The sequence below is a fragment of the Euprymna scolopes genome, chromosome 18 (assembly GCF_053919585.1).
Source record: "Euprymna scolopes isolate OS-2025 chromosome 18, ASM5391958v1, whole genome shotgun sequence".
Classification (NCBI taxonomy): Eukaryota; Metazoa; Mollusca; class Cephalopoda; order Sepiida; family Sepiolidae; genus Euprymna; species Euprymna scolopes.
In genome coordinates this window covers 116,545,206-116,568,305 of record NC_136499.1, presented here as the reverse complement: position 1 = coordinate 116,568,305, position 23,100 = coordinate 116,545,206, and the positions used below count along the sequence as shown (strand labels likewise).

General features: G+C 33.3%; 1 protein-coding gene across 26 annotated transcripts in view; it reads right to left on the bottom strand.

Moving 5' to 3' along the window:
* LOC145297783 (FH1/FH2 domain-containing protein 3-like) overlaps positions 1 to 23,100 on the bottom strand; it is a 760,653-nt gene that overhangs the window by 290,637 nt on the left and 446,916 nt on the right. For all 26 annotated transcript variants that reach the window (XM_080144059.1, XM_080144067.1, XM_080144064.1 and 23 more), the window contains 2 exons: positions 19,930 to 21,601; positions 3,654 to 4,163 (listed from right to left, as the gene is read on the bottom strand). In XM_080144059.1, the coding sequence (XP_080000185.1) occupies positions 3,654 to 4,163; positions 19,930 to 21,601 (2,182 nt within the window). The remainder of the gene's footprint in view (positions 1 to 3,653; positions 4,164 to 19,929; positions 21,602 to 23,100) is intronic.

Below are 23,100 nucleotides of genomic sequence, written 5' to 3'. Positions count from 1 at the left end.
CCTGGTCAACAAAGTACGGAAATAAAAAATTTAAAAATTAAAAAAAAAAAAACGTTTACAAGTGTTTTTGATATAGATGTACATAATAATACTTTGATAAGTATGTTTTAACTTAAATAGGGATGGTATAATAAAATTGTGGGGTCTGCGTTCGCGCCTGGCCTCCATAGAATGGAAATAGGCACAAACTTTAATAAAGACTTTTCATATCTATCTGCGTAAGTATACTTTTCATATCTATCTGCGTAAGTATGCTTTGATAATTATGTTTCAGTTTGGTATATGGTATAATAAAATTATAGGGTGTTCGTTCGCGCCTGACCTCCATAGAATGGAAATATGTCACAAAGTTTAACAAGGTTTTTTAATATAGATCCACAGAATATTGTGATAAGTGTTTCAGTGTGAACAGGTATGGTATAATAAATTATGGGGGTTATCTATTTTATTTTTACTTTCATCATATTTTGCTTTGGTTTTGATACCCCCAAATTCGAAGCTATCTCTTTACAACCCTTCGTTTTCATAACCTATCATACTTTCATAAATGAGAGTCCATTTTCTGTAGGCTGTTTTTGAACCTAGTCAACGACGGGTACTTTTGCTAGTATATATATATATATATATATATATATATATATATATATGATTAGTTTGTTTTTTTTGAAAAAAGAAATCCAGCAGAGTGCTCAATTAAAAGGAAAATCCGAAAAAATAAGATCGTATTTATATTTTGTATTTTGTGTACAGAAAGTTGTTAGATGAGACAAATCATTGGTACCGTCGGTTTCAAGCCCGATAATAGGGATCGTTTAAGGTATCCTTATCAAGCTCTCTTCAGCCAATACTCATGAGATGAATATTGGGTGAAGACAGCTTGATATGGATATCTAAAATGGTCTTAATTATCGAGCTTGAAACCGACAGTACCAATGACTTGTCTCATCTAACAGCTTTCTGTACACAAAATACAATATATATATATATATATATATATTTTTTTTTTTAGAGCGCAATGTTATAGTTACTCATTCTTCAAACAGGGTGGAGACCACAAAAGAGATATCAGTTTTACATTTTATTTTCGGAAATCGTGGGTGCGTCTGTTGTTTTGATTAGACTGAATTACCAACGACTTTTATGATAGTACATTTTGACTACGGAATAAGCCGGCGATCACCATAACTGGAAATGTCAGTTACCCTGAAAATTTGAGTATCGTGCGTATACTAATAGTTTTAAGTACCTTTCAATGCCATTTGGTATTCTATTAACGATTCTGTTCTAAATTCCCGATTCCGATACACGTACCGATTCTGTCTTAAATTCCCGATTCCAATACAATTACCGATTCCGATTTCGACTATTTCAAATTTCTAAAGAAAGAGCATTTTTTTTTTATTAAGGCTCTGTTTATAAGATGCTCTCTCTTTTTTTTATTATTGTTTTGACTCGTGACATTTAAAACTACCATGCTATTCTCGCTCTCTTTCGCTCTACAATTTAATTTTTATTCTCCACTTGAAATCATTGAAACGAAACTTATTGATGAACGTAGAAAGAATTTCCTCCCAATCGCCGTCTCTGTTTTTGTCAAATCATTAAAAAGGCAAAAAGTGGAGCTAGAAACATCCCCACGACAATCAAGTAACCCCTCCCTGGCTAACGATCGGGTTATAAGTGTATTTAATTATTATTAGGGTAACCTGGGGAAATTCCATATCTGTGGCAAATCCGTACCCTCTCAGTTGAAAATCTGTCTAATTAAAGGAAAGTAATTCAGTATTTTAGAGAACTCTTTTTAGGAAAGAAGGAGGTTTGTTGTGGAATTCACATGTTTTCGTCTGACTAGCATGCAGTAAACACACATATTTCGGTTTCTCCGTTGGGAGAGGAAGCGGGTGTCCTCCCGCGCAAAGAATTAGCTAAATTAGCCTAGGTTAGAATAAAAGAAATCATTTTTAATTTAATCCCTTTTTTTTTTGTAATTATGTATAATATTGTCAAATAAAGTAGTTAAGTGCTTTTTTTTAATACAAATTTGTTGCGTATCATTTGTCGCCATCAAAGCAGACATCACAGCCAGAAATCGACACCAAGCAGTCATCACAGCCAGAACAATAGAAAAAAGGATAAACTGAACTGGACATCAATCAAGCATAAGAGGTCCACACTATTGAAGTATGTTCTATTGTTTTTGCATATTGTTTGTTCACACCGGTGGAGCTAGAAATGTCTCCATGACAATCAAGAAACAACCCATCGGCAAACGATCGGGTTATAATACCAGTTTCTTTTTCTTGGTGTATTTTTGCCGATATTTTTAGATTATTTCTTTAGCAGACTTTTTTTTTTACATAGAAGTCATTACATCAAGACCCGGAAGCCACTCGAGAATAAGAATTAATGAGTGTACAGCAATGGGGATAACATCGTAGTAAGCGTTAGCGTAAATTTGATAAATTGGATTACTTAAGGGGAACGGCTCATCAAGAATTTGTTTACGTTTGACTTGAAGACGACCATATTGTAGTCAGTTTGAAAGCAGGGAAACGGAACAGAGTTCCACAGGCGTGCAATTCCAAGAAAGAAGCTTTGTTCATGGTATTTACGTTTAGGTTTGAGCACAGATAAAGAGTGGGAAAAATTATTGTTAGTGGTTTCAGCTAGACGTGTATATCTCGTAAAAGTTTGGCAAGGGGGAACCATAGATTGGATCTCAGACGAGCACTTGCCATAAAAATAACGATAAAGCAGAGGCAGGCTCGCAACGTCTCTTCTGTGAGAAAGAGGTTGAAGGGAAGAGAAAAGGGCATCTCTACTTGTTTTCTTGTTCTGTTTCATTTGTAAGACAGAATGCAAACGTCAAGTGAAATGATTAAATTGTGTCCCAAACAGAAGCGTTCCTTTTGCGCGCGCCTTTTTCTTTTCAAAGGACATACTGTTGATTTTATGCGCTGTACCCTTCTGCTTGTGCCGTATTAAAACCTCAATGTATCAGATCATCGCATAAGTTCTGTCCGAATTTTTACGTTTGTTTTTAAATTGAATAAAGCTTAAAAAATATTTTGTAATTTTTTACATTTTTATGTTTACATGCATTTTAACTGATTACATTTTTTCTTTTATAGAACGAGAAAATTTAAATTTGCTTGATTAGAACCCTATTCTAATATAAACTCAGAAGCCGAAGCAGCTAGAAATATTCACTCAGTTTTTGGAAATGAATGCGTGAATGAAAGAACATGCAGAAGATCGTTTGTAAAATTCAGAATTGGAAATTTCACATTTGAAGATGAAGATCGAACCGGAAGTCCAGTTGCGTTTGATGATAAGTTTCTTGAAGCAACTCTTGAAGAAAACCCTGCTTTATCAGTTGAGAAATTGGCAATAAAACTGAGTTCGAACCATACAACTGTTCATCGTCATCTCCAACAACTTGGAAAAGTTACTAAATTTGAAAAATGGCTGCCTCATAAATTTTCTGAAAACAATCTCAAATCATATATTCAAACAGAACTTATGGGATGACCTAATATTTGTGATGTAAGACTGAATAAAAGTGTTAACTTTTGTCAGAATTGGACTGTTCCTTCGTTAATAGGATTTCTTGGGTTACCTGCAATAAAACGATAAAAACAAACTTGACATACCTTTGCTGTTTCGACACCAAAAGCATCAAGCATCTCGTCAATATTTTGGTAACCTTGGAATTTAGTGTCGTCTCCGTCCCAACCAGGAACACGGATAATCTTTGGTTTGCGAGCTTTCTCGCATAGATCTAGAATATCCCGCACTGTGACGTCTCCTTTGCGTCGCTGCAATTTAGACCACATCATCTCTGAGGTGTGCGTGATCTCGGCCTTAGGCGGGACATACTTCATCTTGCCCACTGCAACGTCCGGACTGGCCACCGACTCCTTTGGCACAACGATCTTCCGTTCTTTTTTAACTGCTTCTTTTTTAACCGTCTCTTGTTGTTGGATGGCGTCATCAGCAACGCGCTTGTTGAAGATGTCGAAGGCTCGTGGCTTCGATTTGACTTGTTGCGGCGTTGGCGATGTGTCGTTGGCTGTTTTGGCTGAAGTGTTTGTTGCAGGTGCTGACGGTGGGGTCGAGGACGTGTTTGCGGCAGAACGTTTCTCAACTTTGTCTTGGGAAATCTATGAAGAAAAACAAGTAAGATTTAGGATTTGGGTTCGTGTCATCATGCATCACGATCTCTATAAAAAAATACTCGTCTATTCATAAGAAAAAAAAAAAAAAAGAAAAAAAAAAGACCCACCCACTATCTGGTGACTATTAATCTGGATCTAAATATTATCTTTACATGTATAATTCATCTATATATCCATAAAAGTGAGAATGTGTGTGTGTTTGTGTGTGAACAACTCTCTTAAGGTTTTAGTTTCGATCTCAGCTCGAGTAAATTTTTTTTTATTTACAAGAAGTAAACTGTTCAGAAAAAAAAAACAAACAATATACTCGCATGCACATGTTCCAGTTTCTTTCTATTTTTGCTACTTAATTTTTTTATAGGAATTTAACGTTACGTTTAATGCCGGGAAAACGCCGAGTACATTTACTACTATATCAATTACAGTGAAAATGTGTATGTGTGTGTGTATGTGTGTGTGTGTATGTGTGTGCATGTGTGTGTGTGTATGTGTGTGCATGTGTGTATGTGTGTATGTGTGTGTGTATGTGTGTGTGTGTGTATATGTGTGTATGTGTGTGTGTATGTGTGTGTATATGTGTGTGTATGTGTGTGTGTATATGTGTGTGTATGTGTGTGTGTATGTGTGTATGTGTGTGTATGTGTGTGTATGTGTGTGTGTATGTGTGTGTGTATGTGTGTGTGTATGTGTATGTGTGTGTATGTGTATGTGTGTGTGCGCGCGCGTGTGTAAGGACACTTCTCAACCTATATACTCAACGAATTTTTGATCTACACACTTGAAATTTAGTATATAGGGTATTCAGACATATGGAGAACTTTTCAACCCGTTTTCATTCGGAAAAAAGGCTACTAATGGCGTCAAAATTTAAAAAGAAAAATGGTACGTGGGGATGATCAGATTTTTGTTTTTATCTGTTTGTAAACTGTTTCATGAATGCGCATGCGTGAATCGTTTTGGTTTCGATCTCAGCTCTGATTTTTTTTTCTAAATACAAGAAATGAACTGTTTAGAAAAAAAAACCCCATAATACTCGCATGCACATGTCTCGTTTCTTTCCGTTTTTTTTTTTTTACTTCATTTTTAAAAGGAATTTAATGTTAAGTTTAATACCGGGCAACGCGGTGTAATCTTCTAGTTTATTACATAGGGCAAACGCCTGTTTGCTTGTACGTTTGTATATTCAGTTAACAGTAAATTACTAGAGAAGCACCCACAAAGTTGGTATATTTTATATCAGCGTTTTCCCGGATGAATGATATCTAAAATTTAAAAACATATATATTCATTCTCTGAAGAAGCCTTAGTGAAAAATACTTTAACGATTCGAAACAATCTTCTGATAGCATGAAAAGTATTTATTGAAAATAAGGAAATGTACAAAAAGAGTTTTTTTTCTGAATTTTTTTTTCCTGTAGATTCAAGAGTCACTCAAGGACAAAGAGCCACTCAAGGATAAATTAAGGGTGTTAATAAGATAGGAAGATGTGAGTTGAACGCTGAGGAACAACAATCAATAAAGTTTGAATATTATAGTGGCAGATTATGACAAGTATTTGATGATATTGAATTTGTTGTAATCCGCAGGGAAACAGTCACAGAGTAATGTGTGTCCAACAGCTGAGAAGTTATTGCTAAAAAGTTCTATCATTGGAAATTCCGAATAAGACAGGAGGAATTTTTCCGATGTACTAACAATATTAGTACCTTCAAAGGAAAAAAGGATAGAGCAGAGAAAGACTAATATTTGTTTACGTCATATCACATGAGTTTTCTAACTCCCTTCCTTAGATGCAAGTTGACTCACTGTCTCTACAGTTTAGACAAAATTTCAAATCATATTCCTCACAAAAAGGCCCTGTCGGTGGGGCATTAGAATACGCCGACTGCCTCCCTGCAGAGGGTAAAAGTCCCTCAATGGGGGTCCTGGATATGACCTTAAACTATATCCAGTGGTGAGGCCCCAGCTTGTGGGCTTTGGCGAGTGTGGAGCCACCCTTTAATTACCATTACTCCCAGGTCCACTCTGACCCGGAGTGGTAGTACCTGTTAGAGTCCCAACTATGGGTTAAATAGAAACCGACGTGAAAACAACAAATATATTCTAATAAAAAAATTTTTTCTTCAAAATCTTTGGATTCGGCATTAAATAACCCGAAAAGGGTTGATATGCCGTAAAACAAAAACAACCAACCAATCAACTAAAAAGTTCTATCATTGGAAATTCCGAATAAGACAGGAGACAATTTTCCGATGTACTAACAATATTAGTACCTTCAAAGGAAAAAAGGATAGAGTAGAGAAATACTAATATTTGTTTACGTCATATCACATGAGTTTTCTAACTCACTTTTCTTAGATGCAAGTTGACTCACTGTATTTACAGTTTCGACAAAATTTCAAATCATATTCCTCACAAAAAATTTTCATAAACCACATTTCTCTGTATCATTTTGTTTTCGCGTTGTTGACGTTAAGATCCAACGAATGTTTTCTAATATTTCTACTAAAATAATTCTTTCTTTTTCTTTTATTAAATTACTAGACTACTCGTGACCCGTTGGGTCAGTATGTTATATTAGCTATGGAATTAATGTATGAGCGTGACACTTGTGACGTAGAGAAAATAGTTTTTTGTGACATAACAAAACCATTTCTATGAAAGTATATTAAAATGAAAAAGAATATAGATAGATTTCTATGAGTCGTTCTCATTATAATTGTTTATTTTTGAAAAAGAAAAACTTACATCCATTGAATTATAAGTGGTTGGCCATACTTATAGGTAAATGTGCACTGAACAGATACCATAATACTTAAAGCTAAATTCAAATTTTGTATATATCTTTTAATTTAAACGCGAAAAAAAACAAACAATTGGGACGCTGAAAACGTACACAGAGAAACAATACGTTTTATTGTCGCGTTGATTATTTATTTGTAACGCAAATTAAAAAAAAACAGTTTCGGGGTTATTTATTTATATTGGTAGTGTAGAAGAAATGCATGAATGTTTTTTTTAAGAAAGGTGTCTTAAAAATTGGAGGATAAATTTTTTAAAAAATGAAAGCGGTGGGCAAATCGCCATTGTAAAATGCTCTTATGGTTGTCAACGGGTTAAAGTAGATTTATTTGTAAGAAAATTGCGTTAAAATAACTTAAACGTAATACGGAAATGAACGATGTAAAAAAAATTCAGAAAGTATTAATAATTGTTTATTTAGATAATTTAAACGCGAAAAAAAAAACAATTGGGACGCTGAAAACGTACACAGTAAAACCATACGTTTTATTGTCGCGTTGATTATTTATTTATGTACGCATGCGCAACCGGATGTTGGGTTACAACACCCGTTACAAGGTCATAGGAGTTTTATAATTATATAGATTATTTTTTTTTTATCCGTGGATTAGAGTTGAGACAACTTCATCCGTTTCTGAATTTTTAAGATGACTTATTGTATATCCTTTCATCTCGATTTTTAATCTTTAATTTTTTATTTACTTCTTTCATTTATCACTTCCTTTTTTTTTCCTTTCATGAACACTTTACACTAACGTTTTTGTACATATTACTAGTTTTCATATAATGCATATTTATACCGGTACCAGCAAATTCATAGGTTTGCTATAATATTCATTCGCAAATATATTTCCTCTGATGAAAAGAAGGCATTCTTTGAAACTCCGCTGACTAAGGGAATCTTAATATTTCTTTTTTGAGTATCCTGTGGAACAATAAATTCGTGTAAACTATACTTTACAGTCTTAAATTGTGTTATTTTATGACAAGCTCTATATTCTATTTTGGTTGTATTGAGCTTTTTATTTGGTTGGGATTATGTTAAATGTTAACATTAATATTCGCTTTATGTTTACGGTAGCTTAATTTTTACTTCTTGATTTGTATATATATATATATATATATATTTTTTTTTTTGTATATTATATACAGGAATTTACATCGGTAGTCGGTACCGACGGTTTCAAGCCCGGTAGTTGAGGACTGCTCTTAATGTCCGCCTCAGGCTCTCTTCAGCCGACTCTCATCTGTCTTTAACCGGAACCGGAACTCTATATATGCACACCGTAATTTTTTTTTTTTTTTGTGTATGCTACTTTCATAAGGTAATAAATTTGAAGCAATAAATTAAAAAGTATGGGATGATGCCTTCTATATTATTATTTTTCTTTAAATACCCCCCCCCCTATCATTTAGTTTAAGTCTCGTTTAAAAGCGTTTTAAAAATTCATTTTAAATTATGTCTAATCTCGTTTAAAAATAGGGTAATAAAATTTAGATTGAAAAAGACCTAGGAAGTGCCCAGGGGATGGTATATACTAATATTTAAGTATTGCTTTGCGTTTAAAAACGTTTAATATTTAAAATAATCTCTAGTTTCGTTTTAATTACGGTAATAATATTTAGTTAAAATAAACTTAAGTGTGTAAAAATTTGGCATATGTTTACATTTAAGTATCGTTTCACGTTTAAAATTATTTAAAACGTCATTTTAAAATTATATGTAATTTCGTTTTAAAAACGGTAATAAATCTTAAATTGAAATAGGTCTAAACGGTGTAAAAAAATTGGCGTTTTTATATTTAAGTATATTAAGTATAGCATGATCTCGCTCTATTTAAAAACACGTTTTAAAACAATTAAAAATTTTTAAAATTTTTAACTTAAAAATTCTCTCTAAATCTCGTTTAAAATGGGTGATAAGATCTACAATAATATAAAATAAAATATTTTGACATGTCTATAACTAAACTTTTTTTTTTTATCTTCACTTTTATCTTTTTTTCTACCCCAATTTATAAGAAGCGATCCTCTTCTATGTATACAGTCCTTCAAGCATTCATTTTTTACATTTAAGCATCCATCTTCTTGGGTTGCTTTTAAAATATAATATTTTTCGGCATTGCAGAGCGAGCATTGTTTTAGTTCTGGGGAGTATGAAGGTTTTTGCTCGATTTTTTTCCATTTCACCGTAAAAGGTGCACCTTCTTCTTTTAACTGCCAGATTTTGTTTGCTAAAGCCGTATTACTTCTCTCTTTTGCTCTAAAAGAGCTCATGTGCATATAATATCTCTGTTTAAACGGCTCCTTCGTCATTCCAATGTATTTATTAGTTACGTTTGTGGATGTATTCGTTACAGTTGCTTCATATACAAGTGACTCTGCTTTACAATTCCCTTCAAGCGGGCACTCAGTTTTGGCTCTGCAAGAGCATGCTGCATTTTCCCTCTCTATTGGTTCTCTAGAGATGATGGATTTTATTGACGGTGTTGTTGAGTAGCTTATTTTAATTGTATTTCTATTGAATATTTTATGTAGCTTGTGCTTTTTAGGAAAATGTTTATCTAGTAGTTTCAAGAACAACCGTCCTACTTTAGTTTTTATATTTAATGAGAATGGAGGTAGAAACCAAATTACTTTCCGTCCTCTGATTTTTTTGTTTTTTTGTTGGTTATGGGTTGGTTCGAATTTTATTTGTTCTTTAAATCCACTTTTATGGAGCGCGTCATTGTAATATGGAGCTGCTTGTTCAAATACTTCTGCATTTGAAGATAATGTAGATATTCTTTTGCTCACATTTGCTACCATATTTTTAAATATTGTCGGGGGTTGGCATGAACCTTTGTTTATGTATACTAATTTTTCATTTGGTTTATGAAAGGGTTTATATATTCTTTTTTGGAGATCTAAAGTTACGTCTAGTAAGTCCACTTTACGTAAGTTTGTGGATATTATTATTTTAAATCCTAACTCCTTGAAATACTTTTCTATTTCTTTTCTAAACCTGTCTAATGCTTTTCCATTGTAATTTCGCGATAGACACAAACCATCATCTCTATATAGTCCGAATGAATGATCTGGGAATTCCTTTTCTAAGTTGGTCAGTATAAACAGTCCTACTAAATCGCACACGTCTGCACTGTCATAGGCCCCCATTGCGACGTCAAATTGGCCCTCATCGTTTGTTTTTTTAACCCACGTTTTTCCTTCGAAACGTTTTTAAACGCAAAGCAATACTTAAATATTAGTATATACCATCCCCTGGGCACTTCCTAGGTCTTTTTCAATCTAAATTTTATTACCCTATTTTTAAACGAGATTAGACATAATTTAAAATGAATTTTTAAAACGCTTTTAAACGAGACTTAAATTGAATGATAGGGGGGGTATTTAAAGAAAAATAATAATATAGAAGGCATCATCCCATACTTTTTAATTTATTGCTTCAAATTTATTACCTTATTAAAGTAGCATACAAAAAAAAAAAAAAAAAAAAATTACGGTGTGCATATATAGAGTTCCGGTTCCGGTTAAAGACAGATGAGAGTCGGCTGAAGAGAGCCTGAGGCGGACATTAAGAGCAGTCCTCAACTACCGGGCTTGAAACCGTCGATACCGACTACCGATGTAAATTCCTGTATATAATATACAAAAAAATATATTGCTCTTATTTCGAGAAAGGTTTTTCCCTAATAATAGAGCACTGTATGGGATTTCTTTTACTACAAAAAGTACAAGTATAATAGCCTCCACCAGGTACTTGCGGTGTATACCAATAACCCAGTGGTCGAGCACTATCGAAAAGGAAGAACACAAAACAGGAATAAAAACCGCCGGAACTTCTTTGCAAAAACACCAGAGATGGAGAAATACACGTTAAACTACTCGATAAAAAAACATACCAACACCAAGCAACCAGCTCTATACGAAAATTCTATTGGCAAAAATAGAAGACGTAATAAAGAGAATGAGATGGAAAATAATAAACGGAAATAACGCCAAAGAGAATGAAAACAATAACTTCGGACTAAAATCGATTAAGTACCCTCCAAAAGTTGACGAAATAGAGGAATTTGAAAAAGAACTTTTAGAAATAATCCCCAAACTTGAATTTAAACACACATCAAACAAATTCCAAAAAGAAATGACCGCTGACATAAAAAAAAATAAAGAAAAGAAAAAATGAGGCAATCATATTCTCAGACAAAACATATCATTTAAACACGGTAGTGTTTGGATGGTATGCTTAAGTGGCAGTTTAAGTAATTTAGAACAGTTTTAAAGCTTTAAAATTTCAAACAATTATTACGGTTTATAGATAACTTTCTCAGCTATATTGTGAATTTTTATTTTATTTTCGTTTGATGAATTTACTGATGTTCGAAATCGTAAAATAACGTAAGGAGACGAGTGAGAAGTAACTCGTAAAACAGACAGAATGAAAGAACGAAAGGGAGATAATTGGGGGGATGTTATTGAAAGTAGACGAGTGCCGTACATTGTTATTACGTATGTGTTTATGGGAGCAAAAAATAAAAAAATAAAGACTGAAATTAAACAAAGAACAAGTGAATTTATTGGAAATCTGGAAAAATCATGGATTACAGTAGAAAAATGCGAGCATGGAAAGTAATATGGTTAAGCTTAAACATGGAAAAGTAAAGGACTGGTTGTTAAACCTGGAAAAGAAAAGGACAATATATTCCAGTAAAAAATATAATAAATTTATAACTTAAAATATTGTAACATTAAGAATTGATTAAGTCTAACGTAAATAAGTTCTTGATGAGCCGTTCCATATAAGTTATCAAATTTAACAAATTTTCATTACTAATGATTATTATATTGTCCAATTTCTACTGTACACTATTTAACCCTTATCCTTGAGTGGCCTCTTGGCCTTGATAATGTGTTGATGCCTATGAAAAAAAAAAAAGAAAAAGTCCAATGTGAACAAGTTCTAATTGAATCGTCCCCCTAAGTAATCCAAGTTACAAAATTCCCACTGTTTACTATGCTAAAATCACAATGACTAATGTATACCTATTAACCCTTATCCTCGAGTGGCCTCTGGGCCTTGATAGGTGGTGACACCCATGTAAAAAAAAAAAAAGATTATATAATGTTATAAATTGTATTTAAAAAATTCTTAATGCTCCAAAATTTTAAGTTATAAATTTATTATATCTTTTACTAGAATATCTTGTCATTTTCTTTTCCAGTTTTAACAAGTAGTCGTTTACTTTTCTATGTTTAAGCTTAACGATATTACTTTTCATGCTCGCATTTTTCTGTTGTAATATATATTTTTTCTTTTCTTGATTATGTGTACATGTATTTGGCTATGTATCAGCACCTATGACTGTTTTAGCGAGATTGTTTTCTGTGTTCCTATATGGTCGAGCTGTCATCCCCCCCCCAGCGCATTTGAATCTCTGATCCAGTTTTTATTTGGTAAGCTTATTTTCACACACCTGTTTTTTTTTTTATTTGGTTCCGTTTTTCATTCATTTTAATCATGGACATTGCTACATATTCATCTTCTTCGTCTTTATTTTTCCTCCTCTTTTTTTAATTAAAATCTTTTTTTAAATTTAAAATTTTTTACTTTTTTAATTTTTTAATTTTTCTCTGCTATTTTTTTTTTTTCAAATTATTTAATCAACCTTTAAATTTGAAAGCTGGATTTTATATCGCTCGTTTGCAGTTTTATTACTTTTTACCTTCAGATATTATTTTTCTTATCTTTAATTCCACTCTTTTTTTTTTTTTCGATTATTATTATCCAGCTCCCGAGAGGTGGGAAGTGGGAGCTGGATTAGAAACTGTTGGTATGAAGGGTTGCCCCTTCAGTGACCAAGGTCAGATATGTGGGGTTACCCCCACATATGGTCTTTGCTAGTCATAGCTTTGCAGCATCTGTCGGAACAGTGTATTTATTTGCTTCCCCACTGAGCAAATTAGGCACAAGGCCGTTTTTTAATGTGGAGATAGGGGGAAGCAAATAAATAAATACAGGCCCAAACCCCCTCGGGGGTCCGGGCGACAAGATCAAAGTGTAGTATCTGTTCCGACAGATACTGCAAGCAAAGACCAGCTATGACTAGCAAAGACCATATGTGGAGCCAACCCCACATATCTAAACTTGTCACTGAAGGGGCAACCCTTCATACCAACAGTTTCTAATCCAGCTCCCATTTCCCACCTCTCGGGAGCTTGTGCCCCCCTTCCCTCCCTCTTCCCTCCATCTCCACATTAAAAAACGACCTTGAAGGGGCAGGGAAAGGGGGGATCCAGCTCCCGAGAGGTGGGAAGTGGGAGCTGGATTAGAAACTGTTGGTATGAAGGGTTGCCCCTTCAGTGACCAAGGTCAGATATGTGGAGTTACCCCCACATATGGTCTTTGCTAGTCATAGCTGGTCTGTGCTAGTCATAGCTTGCAGCATCTGCCGGAACAGATACTACACTCTTGAATTTCGAATTTCAATTTTCTAAAAGTTTTTTTTCTAATATCAAATCTGTACCCTGGAGTTTTTTCTTTTAAATCTGGATGCACTAAACCTTCGTTCTTATAGATTTTCCATATTTGAATTTTAATTAACTAGAACATGACCCTGTCAGATTTTGAAATTATTTTACTGACTCCTCTTTTTTGGAAGTGGTCTGATATATGCCTCTTGTCTTATACACCAAATTTTATATCACAATATAAATCTTTACTTCAACGGAATTCCACTCATTACTAGGGCCGTGACAATAGAATATTCTTTTCATTGTTTTGACTCTCGAGTATATATCCGACACAATTAGACACAGCTAATTAACTGAGAACGACATGACTCTATATTAAAACATATAAGAAAATGATGTTTGCTGTTTGTTTAGAATTTAAAAAAAAAAATCTGATATATGTACCAGTAGGTGTGTCAGAAACTTTGTGAAAAATATTGAATAATTCGACCCCCTGTTTTCCAAGCTTATGACTACTCGAAAAATGTAATTCAAACCCTAATTTTTTTTTCAATTAAAGGAGCAAGGGCCAAAGTTTCATTTAAAAAACAAAAAAACAAAACAAAACAAACAAACAAAAAAAAAAACAACGTGATTAAAAAGAAAAAGTTTTAAACTTCGGACTTTACAGGTAAATTTCTAAAAAACACTACTTCTTTGTTTTGAATTAGAATATATTATTTATTGATCTTTTATCTTCAATTTGTGATATATAAAACTTTGGTGAGTAAATTAATTATTTACTTTTTAACAGACATTTCAAAATGGGTGGGGCGTGAATTTGAAAAAAACAAACGTTTGTCTAAAATATTATATTCAGTTTATTGGAAAGAGCATAAAATTTCACATTGACTCTGAAAATATTGTAAAAATAGAATCAATAGAAAAATTTGGATAGATTTTTAAAGTTTAAAAATTGAAAAATACTGAACTCGTAAAATTCAATTAATTTCATTACTATTTTTTTTTTTAAATAAAAAAAAAATATTTCTATTACTTTTTATACAACTTTAATAGTTTATTTTGAAAGTATAATCCATAAAGAAAATAAACAACCCACTTTTAAAAGAGAAATTACGAGTTTTTTTAAATATTTTATTCGCAGTTTCGTGTTGGGGGGGGGGGTCAAAAATCTCTACAAAAATTCTGATACACCTAATGTACCCATGACAGAAAGAAAATATTGTATTCCTAAAATCACATAACTTGATCAAGGATTATATATTATATTTTATTCTTTTGAATCCTTTGAGATGAGGCTTCATAGTTTGTGTAATTATTTGATTGTGGACAGTTATCCTCATCTTCGTTGTTGTTGTTGTTTCATCACATTTCGGCCAACTCATCCTTTGGTCATTTTTTGGGTGGTTAACTATGACTGGATAGGAATGCTGAGTAACTGTATCCGTAGTAATTACTGTCTTCCATAGTTGTCGTTGTCTCACCTCATTTCTGGCCGACTAATCCTTTGGCCTGCTTTGGGTAGCATTGAAACCACTATCTTCAGACAATGCTCACCTTGAAACGTGGTAAGACGACAACAACTATGGAAGGTAGTAATTACCAAGGCTATGAGAAGAGAATAGTCTTTTCATTGTTTTGACTCTCGAGTATATATCCAACACAGTTAAACATAGTTAATCAATTTAAAACCATATCACTCTATATAAAAACATAAGATATTAACTGATATATACTCGAGAGTCAAAATAATAGAAAAAATTACTCTCTTGTCATAACCCTAGTAATTACTATGGATACAATTACAAGACTCAGCATTCCTATCTGGTCGTGGTTAACCACCTGAAGAAGGTTGGAGGATGAGTTGGCTGAAACAAGGTGAAACATGAACTATGAAGATGAGAATAACAGTCCACAATAAAATGAATACACAAAATTAATCAAGTAGTTTTAGGTAATGTAGTTGCAATAACCGTTATCCCTGAGTGGCTTCCGGGCTTTGATAAGTGGTGATCACTGTGTAAAAAAAAAAAAAAAAAAGGTAAGAAAATCAAATTTTATGCCTAACCGAGGAGTGACTGTCTTGCGACATCATTTTGAAAACAATCTAAAAAACAAAAAAACAAAAACAAAGATAACTCAACGTAATTCAAACATACGAGATTTTTTGTTATAATGCCAACAAATTCCCATTAATCACTTAAAAATGATTCTTTTTTTTTTTTAAAGTAAAACTACTTGATTGATTTATGTGATTTTTGGAATACAATATTTTCTTTCTATCATGGCCACGTACATTCATTGTTTTGACTCTCGGGTAGACATCAGATACAGTTAAACATAGTTAATCAATCGAGAACTATATCACTCTATTTTAAAAACATATAAGATATTAACTGATATATACACGAGATTCAAAATAATGAAAATAATATACTCTTGTCATAGCCCTACTAATTACGTACTAATTATCTACTAATTACGTACTAATTACCTACTCGTTTCGAGAATTCTTACCTGGATATTTCCATTTTCACATAGATTTACAGGATTTTACCGGTATTTTAAAATTTTGCTATTTTTTTTTTTTACATAGGCATCACCACATTATCAAGGCCAAGAGGCCACTCAAGGACAAGGGTTAAAGAGTGTACAGTAGAAATTGGACAATATAGTAATATTTAGTAATGAAAATTTGGTAAATTTAATAACTTATATGGAATGGCTCATCAAGAACTTATTTACGTTAGACTTGAAGACAACCATATTGTAGTCAGCCGGAAAGCAGGAAAACGGAAGACAATTCCACAGGCGTGCAGTTCTAAGAAAGAAGCTTTGTTCATGGAATGTACGTTTAGGTTTAGGCACAGATAAAGAGTGGGGGGAATTATTGATAGTGTTTTCAGCTAGACGAGTGTTTCTTGTGAAAGTTTGTTTTGCTATACTGTAAAAATACTTTCTGGATGTACTAGGATTGTACTAAAACTTGATGCTCCACAATATTTTTTACTTTGTTGGATTTGTAAACAGTTGCCATATTATTTGTTTTCCGGAAACCTAAGCTAAAGATTTCACTAGAACTTGTATCATTTTATGTTTATTTTATTTTACTTCATATTTTTACACTTATTTTTTAACATAAATTTTTGAACATTTTTTTTAAAATCTCATTTTCTCGCTTTCAGATCGTTTTATTTATTTATTCATCTTTTTTAAATCTATTTATATATGTATTTCCGTATCATTCATTTACTGTTTCTATTAGTTTTGGGACGATTAATCGGAATCGGGAATCAGAAAAATCGAAAGATTTTTTTTTTTTTTGGGGGGGGGTATCAGAATCGGTATCTGAAAAACTGATGCCTATTTTCCGATACCAAAAACGATTCTTTTAATTGTCTATTTCTTTTTTTTTGATTTTCTTTAAAGTAAAATCTTCCATTGCTGGTAAAATTGATAAAATAATAAATATTTTTTGATTTTATGATACCAGTAAAGCCAAAACCGATGGGGTTCTCTCTAAAAATGTATTTTGACATTTAGGAAAACATCTGAATGTTTAACATGTGTATTTACGATAATCGGGGCAAGTAACAATCTTATAGGTAAATAATTCGAGATTTATAAAGTATCGGAATCGGAAATTGTATCAGAATCTCGAAAATATTGGAATCGTTCCATCACTAGTTTCTATATCATTACTCCATTATCCACTATCTCATCTTTCGTCCATATTTTTTCCTTTGGTTTTTATTATTGGATCTTCTTTAATGATCCCCATTATTTGATAACTCTTACATACATATATACTACCATTCCGATTTATCCATACATGCTCTACCTACTTTTAATTACTATTTATCATATTATCCTATTCCGACATTCTCATTTCATATCTAAATTTCATTAAGCCGGTTTTTCTATACAGTAGAACCCGGATACGGTGGCCATAGGACACGTTTTTTTTTTTTAGATTACGTTGTGGAATACAATGTTTTTCCTGCTCCAGGTTACTGAATTTGCCCCGCGTAACGGTGTTTTATGTTATTTGATTATATACATGTGTATTATGTCCTGTATTTTGTTACTAATTTTTTATGCCGTATCTCGGGGTTCCACTCTATTTGCGTTTTGTATAATTTTGGCTTTTCTCCTCTTCTGATGAGACGCATTTAGCTTCAAAATGTCATTGCCTAAAGAGCATTTTTGGTCTTAATTTTTTTCCATTACTTTTCCTTATTGTTCTGATGATATAATAACGTTATATTTAACTTTAATCCTTAGCTTTCAATTAATACTATGTATATATATATATATATATATATATATATATATATATATATATATATATATACACACATGTATATTTCTAATATATATGGATGTATAATATATAATATACATATATATAATTATGTAAGTATAATATACATATATATATATACATATGTATATATAATATACATAGAGATACATATGTACATATATATACATATGTATATATAATATACATATATATACATATGTATGTATAATATACATATATATATATACATATGTATGTATAATATACATATATATACATATGTATATGTATATATAATATACATATATATACATATGTATATGTATATATAATATACATATATATATATGCATATGTATATATAATATACATATATATATGCATATGTATATATAATATACATATATATATGCATATGTATATATAATATACATATATATATATATGCATATCTATATATAATACACATACATATATATATGCATATATATAATATACATATATATATACGTAGTATGTATAATATACATATATATATATATATATACATAGTATGTATAATATACATATATGCACATATGTATATATAATATATATATATATATACGTATGTATGTATAATATACATATATATGCATATGTATATATAATATATATATATATATATATACGTATGTATGTATAATATACATATATATGCATATGTATATATTATATACATATATATTCATATATGTATATATTATATGCATATATACACATATGTATATATTATATGCATATATACACATATGTATATATCATATACATATATACACATATGTATATATCATATACATATATACACATATGTATATATTATATGCATATATACACATATGTATATATTATATGCATATATACACATATGTATATATTATATGCATATATACACATATGTATATATTATATGCATATATACACATATGTATATATTATATGCATATATACACATATGTATATATCATATGCATATATACACATATGTATATATCATATACATATATACACATATGTATATATTATATCCATATATACACATACGTATATATTATATATATATATATATATATTATATATATATATATATATATATATATATATATATATATATATATATATATATATAATAAAATTAAGCTACACGGAATATTCCGGGTATTATCTCCCTAAGGAATCGTCAGGCTAAAATGCATCGAATTCGTATTACATGCTGTTTTTAAATATCCACGTAGTGTTTTAGTTATGGTTATTTTTAAGCAAAGTTTATTCTGTGCATACATCTGTTCTTTATTTCACTTCTAGCGTTCAATAAGTTTTGAAAGTCCTTAAAAGTTTGGTCCTGGATATGACCTAAAACTATATCCGATGGTGAGGCCCAAGCTTGCGGGCCTTGGGGAGTGTGGAGCCACCCTTTTAATTGCCATTGCTTCCAGGTCCACTCTGACCCGGAGTGGTAGTACCTGTTAGGGTCCCAACTATGGGTTAAATAGAATCCGACTTAAAAAAACAAAACAAATATACTCCATTAAAAATCGTTCCTCAAAATAACTAGATTCGGAATTAAATAACCTGAAAAAGGTTGATATGCCGTAACACAAAAACAACCAACCAACCTTAAAAGTTTCAGAATTCTTATTTAGGCATAATCTAGACCGGTCGTCTTAATTTATGTACGCTCTGGCCTTCTTGATATTTTCCATTCGACTGTTATTGAGTACGCTCTTTTATTTGAGCTTTCAGTAATTATTTTGTTATTGAATGTGGTTTATTATGGTCGTATTATTTTGTGATTGAATGTGCTTTTATTACGGTCATAATATCTGATTTTAAAATCTCAGGATGTCATACCCACGTAATATTTCTTGTTATTCAGAATTTCTTTAGCAAATATTGTTGCTTGGTAAACAATGCTTTTGATTGTGCGTTTTATTTTTAAGCAAAATAAATAAATAAATAAATAAAAATAAAAACTATTAAACGGTAGTAGTGAAATAGCGAACATCTGTATACACAGAATAAAACCAACTCTAAGATAACAACCTTGTAATAAACGAACACAGGTAAAAACAAGACCTCCGCTTCTGCTGGAGGGTGGAGGTAATAAACAATATATAAAGAAATATTCTTACTTGTCTGGACGTTCCTCTTCTGTCATCCAACATGTCTTCCACCGAACTTTGTCTGCTCGTACTACGTCCAGGCAAAGGGGGTTTCCCACTTCTGGCGTGGCGATTAGGGGAATCATCCCGCGAAAAGCCGCCACTATCACTGGCCCCTTCAACACCGTCCTTCCGTGATGTTTGTCTTCGGAACCGATTGTATGGCGATGACTGGCGTTCATCCAAAGTGTCCTCCCGAGAGTTTTCTCGCTTGAGCCTTCGATTCGGATCGTTGGAGGACTGCCTTGAAAGAACTTCACCACGTCGGTTCGGGGCGTTTGGAGAATCGTCCCTGGTGAAGGCATCGGAAGAGCTTCCTGAACCTTTTCCATGCTTATTGCCTAGAGCTCTTGGAGACATTTGCTCGTTCCGAAGATAAGCTTCATGATCGGCTTTATTTAATTCTGATTTTCGGAAATCCTTGTTTGGCAAGTTATGGTCCCTAATTTCGCCAGATTCCAATTCAGTCGAGTTTCCTTTGGACAAGTGCTTGTGTGAGCGGTATTTCCGGCGGTTAGGCGAGGAGTCCCGTGAAAACATGGTCGGAGATTCCTCCCGGTTTGAACGCGAATCTTGCCGTTGAGCCGCCAGTCTTCTATTGATTACTGACCTCTCTGGAGAATCACCCCGGTTCTCTGATCGAGGAGATCGGTAGCTGTCTTTGTTTGTTTCAGCCCCGACTCCCGGAACGCGGTGAGGCTCTGGTGAGGGAAGGTTTTGTTTCCACTGTTTGACCTTTTCGATGCTGTCCCTTAGGGAGAGGTTCTCTGGGGTCAGCGATACATTTTCGTTTAAGGCACCATCTACCTGTCGCTCCTTGCTACCATGCCGGCGGCGTCTCTGTTTGTCGTCCAGGATACTATCCCTGGACGTTGACCGACTGAAAGCGTGTCGACTATCTCTGCTGCTTCCCTGGGAGCGTTTCTCCTTACGGGAACCCCTTTCTTCATAGTTTTCGTGTTTGGGCTCGGGGTTCGGAGTGCTTGTTCTGGGTTTCCATCGCGATCCTATGTCATCGTCTTCAAAGGCACTGGTCATGTCCGAATCACATTCATCCATCGCACCTCGTCGCCTTGACGATCGAGATGGTGCCGGTGACTCGCCGTACACTGCTTTTCGCCACGTCCTTTCAGAGGGCGCATCACTGATGGTTCCGTCGGCTACCGAGTCACGGTAGGCGTCTCTGTTTTTCCTTCCGCCACCGTAACCGTTTGCGCCCGTCTCTCCGTTGCCCATATCGAATGGCGGCGGTCCACCGGCTTTCTCGAACCGATTCCTGAACGTCTGAAACCCTTCTTTATGCTCCTTTTTATTACCGCCGCCCCCAACGCCTTCTTCTACTCCGTTTCTTTCAAACCTTTCACCTCCTCCTCCTCCACCTCCGCCACTTCCTCCTCCCCCGTCACGGTTATCTCCGCGACCTGGCCGCGATCTCTTGTCTCTCTGATTCTGTTCGCGCTCGCCTGTCGCTACCGTCTGCGTGGATGTGTCCTTCGTCACTGTTTCACTGCTCCGGTAACGGCGGTACGTCGGCTCCCGTTTCCTCGGGAGCTTGATACGCTTTGTCTTTGCGATCGAATCGCCCCTCTTGCTATCACGTGATACTTCTGGACGGGGAGAGGTACCTCGGCAGATCAGATATCTGCAAAATAGATAAATAAAACGATTCAAAATTTTAGAATACAACATATAGGTTCGAATCTACAGTAGCTTCCAAAACTAAAGGACAAAATTTGAAAACCTAATATTTGTTAGAAATAACAACTGTGAAAAGCTAAAATTTTGACAACTGGTAGTCGTTATCATCCATAATAACATACTAAAATTTGAATCATTTGCAAAGGATAGAAAAAGAATGTAAACAGTATGCTATATTCAAATTTTTTGATTTCCTCTAAAGAATAAGTCTTACTTAGTCATTTGTAAATATTGTATCAGCCGGCACCATGGCGAAACATCAGAAACTTGATTACTCTGTGAGACAAGCTATTGTGAAGCTACACAAGGAAAAGCACACCATTAGAGAGATTTCAGAGAAAGTGAAACGTTCCAAGAGTGTTGTAGGCAGGGTTGTTAAATCCTACAATGATACTGGCAAAATAGTTAGTGCTTTTAAAACCGGCAGACCCCGCAAACTTCGGCAAGAAAAGATTGAATAATGCAGCGCATGTCATTAAAGGACCGTTTTAAGTCTTGCACAGAAATTAAAAAGGTTATGAATAGTACTTCATGTGTTAATGTGTCAAAACAGACTGTTTCTACACGACAGCAAGAAATAGGGCCGTTTAATCGAACCCCAGGGAAGAATCCATTTGTTAGTTCGAAGAATAAGAAAAGATTAGAGTTTTCAAATAGGTATGTAATTTGGACATATGAAAATTGAGCAAAAGTATTTTTCAGTGATGAAAGCAAGTTTAATTTATCTGGAAATGATGGAAAAAACCAATGTGAAGAGACGTATTGGCGAAAGATTAAGTACAAAATGTACTAAGAAAACTGTCAAGTTTGGGGTCAGAAGCGTCATGGTATTTGGAATGTTTTCTAGCCAAGGTACAACGCCTCTTGTCCGGTTACAAACTCGTGTAAACGCGTAGATCTATAAAAAACATTGTTCAAGATCATGTTGTGCCCATCATACTGAATTCATGTTCCGATAGAGCTACCTTTATGCAAGATAATGCCCCATGTCACAAGGCAAAGGTGGTAATGAGTTACCCTAGTGAGCAAGATTTCGAAATTATGGATTGGCCACCGTAAAGTCCTGACTTAAATCCAATAGAAAATCTTTAGAAGACCTTAGGAGTGAAAGTTATGGAAAGAAATCCCACTAACACGGATGATTTGTGGGTGAAGCTTCAAGAAGAATGGTCTAAAATTATATAAATAAATTATATTGTTAAGAACTGATTCGTTCTTGTAGTCAAAGATGCGCAACTCTCATTGAGAGAAAGTGCTTATTTACTAAATATTGATTGTACATATATTTTTTGAAAATTGTTTTTTCGGTGTTTATATTGTTTTTCTCAATTTTGTCCCTTACTTTTGGACGTTCCTATTTTGAAAATAAATAATTGTTATAATTCTTTTTCTATCCTTTACAAATGATTGAAATTTTAGTATGTTATTATGGATGATGACGAC